Source organism: Pipistrellus hanaki (assembly GCF_964339955.1).
Source record: "Pipistrellus hanaki genome assembly, chromosome: 5".
NCBI lineage: Eukaryota > Metazoa > Chordata > Mammalia > Chiroptera > Vespertilionidae > Pipistrellus > Pipistrellus hanaki.
In genome coordinates, this window is record NC_140507.1 from 66256455 (window position 1) to 66259422 (window position 2968).

Genomic DNA, 2968 nt, shown 5'->3' on the forward strand with positions numbered 1-2968 from the left:
GAGTCCCGCTTCTGGGGAAGATTACGCTAAACCCAGCACTAGGTCTCCCCAGGCAGGATTCTCGCTGCAGCCACAGCCTTCTTTTGGCGCAGCTCTGGCTGGGGTGCACAGCGGCTGCAGTTGCTGCCGGCTCAGCGGGGACCCAGAACCCTCACGCTATTCCCTAAAACTCTGACCTTTCCGTGGGTGATTGAAGAACTCCCTTGAATCCATGTGTTTGTGCCGATTGGGGCATCACAGCTGCTTGATGGTCTCCTCTGCTGTGGATTTTCCAGGTCTCAGAGAAGATCCTCCTTTTCTCAACAAGCATTTTCTATGCAGACACTTGCGAGTGTTTACCTACACAGACCAAGGCGCTCTCCTTGAGGACCAGCCATTTGTCCAGAATGACTGCTATTATCAGGGATCTGTGGAGGGAGACCCAGAATCCCTGGTTGCACTCAGTACCTGTTTGGGAGGTTCTCAGGGAATATTACAGGCAAATGACGTTGTTTATGAAATAGAGCCCAAGGCACTTTCTAACACATTTAAACATTTCATATATAAAGTGGACAGTAAGGAGACACAGTGGCCGTCCATGAGATGTGGAGTAACAGATGAAGAAATTGCACAGCAACTGAAGTTTCAAGAGAATGCTAATTTCACTTTGATGCAGAGTGAGTATGAAGGCTGGTGGACCCACAGGCGGATTCTTAAACTGGCAGTAGTGGTGGACCACATTCGATATCTTCATCACGAAAGTAATGTCACGGCAGTGCAGTATGAAGTACTACTTGTGCTCAATGCAGTATATCAGTTTTTGAGTCTACTAGATGTTGATGTGGTTTTAATGGGAATTGCAGTCTGAACTGCAAATAACCCAGTTCCAATAGATAATATGGAGACTCTCCTGGACGATTTTTGCAAATGGAAGAAAACCAGCTTGAGTAACCGCATTCCCCATGATGTTGTACATCTTTTTGTAAAGCATCACTATGGTGTTACTTTTGGCTTAGCCTATTTAAAAGGTGTATGTAGAAGTGGTAATTGTGGAGTTGATAGTTTCATGACCAATGATCTGTATGATTTGGCATACATCGTGTCACATGAGCTGGGTCATAATTTGGGAATGGATCATGATGCAGAAACTTCTACATGTGGACAACAAACCTACCTAATGGCTGCAGATAAAGCAGTTGGAACTACATTCAGCAACTGCAGCTATGCTGACTTCATGAACATGATGGGCTTCCTGGCAAAGCGAAATTGTATGTACAGGTCATCAGATAGAGGGAACATCTTCACACCTGCACAGTGTGAGAACAGTGTGGTTGAAGAAGGAGAAGAGTGTGACTGTGGCACTTTACAATTGTGTATGAAAGATCCATGCTGTGAGTCCAACTGCACTCTCAGGCCTGGGGCTGCTTGTGCTTTTGGGCTTTGTTGCAAAGACTGCCAGATCCTGCCAACAGGTGAAGTTTGTAGACAAGAGGAAAATGACTGTGATCTCCCAGAGTGGTGCAATGGGACCTCCCACCATTGTCCAGAGGATGTGTACTTGCAGAACGGGGTGTCATGCAAGGGCGGTGGCTACTGCTATGAAAAGCGATGCAATAACCGTGAAGAGCAGTGCAGGAACATTTTTGGCAAAGAGGCCAAGAATGCAAATCAGAGTTGCTACACAGAAATGAACACCTTAGGTGATTGTTTTGGGAACTGTGGTTTAAGGAACGTTAAATACGTAAAATGTAGCATCTCAGATACCTTGTGTGGGAGGATTCAGTGTGAAAATGTGATAGAACTTCCCCATCTAAATCATTCTACTGTGCATTGGGCTCGCATCAATGACTTCACCTGCTGGGGTACTGACTACCACTTTGGGATGACCATACCTGACATTGGTGATGTGAAAGATGGGACAGAGTGTGGGGCAGAACATGTCTGTGTCCAAAGGAAGTGTGTACATAGGTGGCTTCTGTTAAATTTTTGCTCACCTGAGACCTGCAATATGAGAGGAGTCTGCAACAACAAACAGCACTGCCATTGCAACCCGGAGTGGGACCCTCCCAATTGCCTTGAAGGCAGTGGAGGTAGTATTGACAGTGGGCCACCCCCTCAGAAGCAAATGGGGCAAAGAACCAATTACCTGTTTCTACTTTGGTTGATACTTTTATTATGTTATGCCTCTTAATTTTTTGTTTTCTGAGACGCAAAAGAACAGATGAAAGAGAAGAGTCGAATGTGTCATCTTCAGCAGTGCCATCTTCAGAGTATAAAGAACAAAATTTCAAGACTTTACCTAAAGAAAAAGAGCAAGATGTTCCAATTTCATCTAAGGAAGAACAGCAAAATGTTCTACTGCAATTTAGAAAGAAAAGCAACAATTTGTAATTTCAAAACTGAAGTCCAGTCTTTTCCAATTTCCCATGTACAGAATTTTAGGCTCCTGGGTGCAGAAATGGTACAGAATGTGTCACATAATATTGGCATAATGCCTGAAAAAAAATATTATTTGGGATTTTAAAACATTATCAATTAAACATTCCAGTCAAGGGCATGTACCTTGGTTGCGGGCATATCCCCAGTAGGGGGTGTGCAAGAGGCAGCTGATCGATGATTCTCTCTCATCGATGTTTCTAATTCTCTATCCCTCTCTCTTCCTCTCTCTAAAAAATCAATAAAATATATATTTTTAAAACATTATCCATTAAACAATTAGCAAAATATCCTAAGTTTTACTTCCATACTATTTTTCATTCTTTTAAATAGGTATTATTTAATTGTTTATGAAATTGTTCTCTATGTGTTTCCTGAGAAAAGGTACAGTTAATGGATTATGTTTATCTGTTTCAATTCTAATCATCCTTCCCATTTGTACTCTGCTTTAAATAAGAACTTGCAACTTTTTCTGACTGGCATTATACTATCCAGGCCTTCCCATGCTGTCTCAAAGGGTAAAAGATCCTTCTACTTCAAACTGCATAGTATT

General features: G+C 42.6%; 1 protein-coding gene across 1 annotated transcript; it reads left to right on the forward strand.

Annotated features, from left to right (window-relative positions):
• Positions 1 to 247: 247 nt before the first annotated feature.
• LOC311623321 (disintegrin and metalloproteinase domain-containing protein 20-like) lies at positions 248 to 2370 on the forward strand (the record flags this gene model as incomplete). The annotated part of the gene is given in 3 exon segments (XM_084885330.1): positions 248 to 844; positions 848 to 2144; positions 2147 to 2370. Coding segments are annotated over 3 exon segments (2118 nt in total).
• Positions 2371 to 2968: the final 598 nt, after the last annotated feature.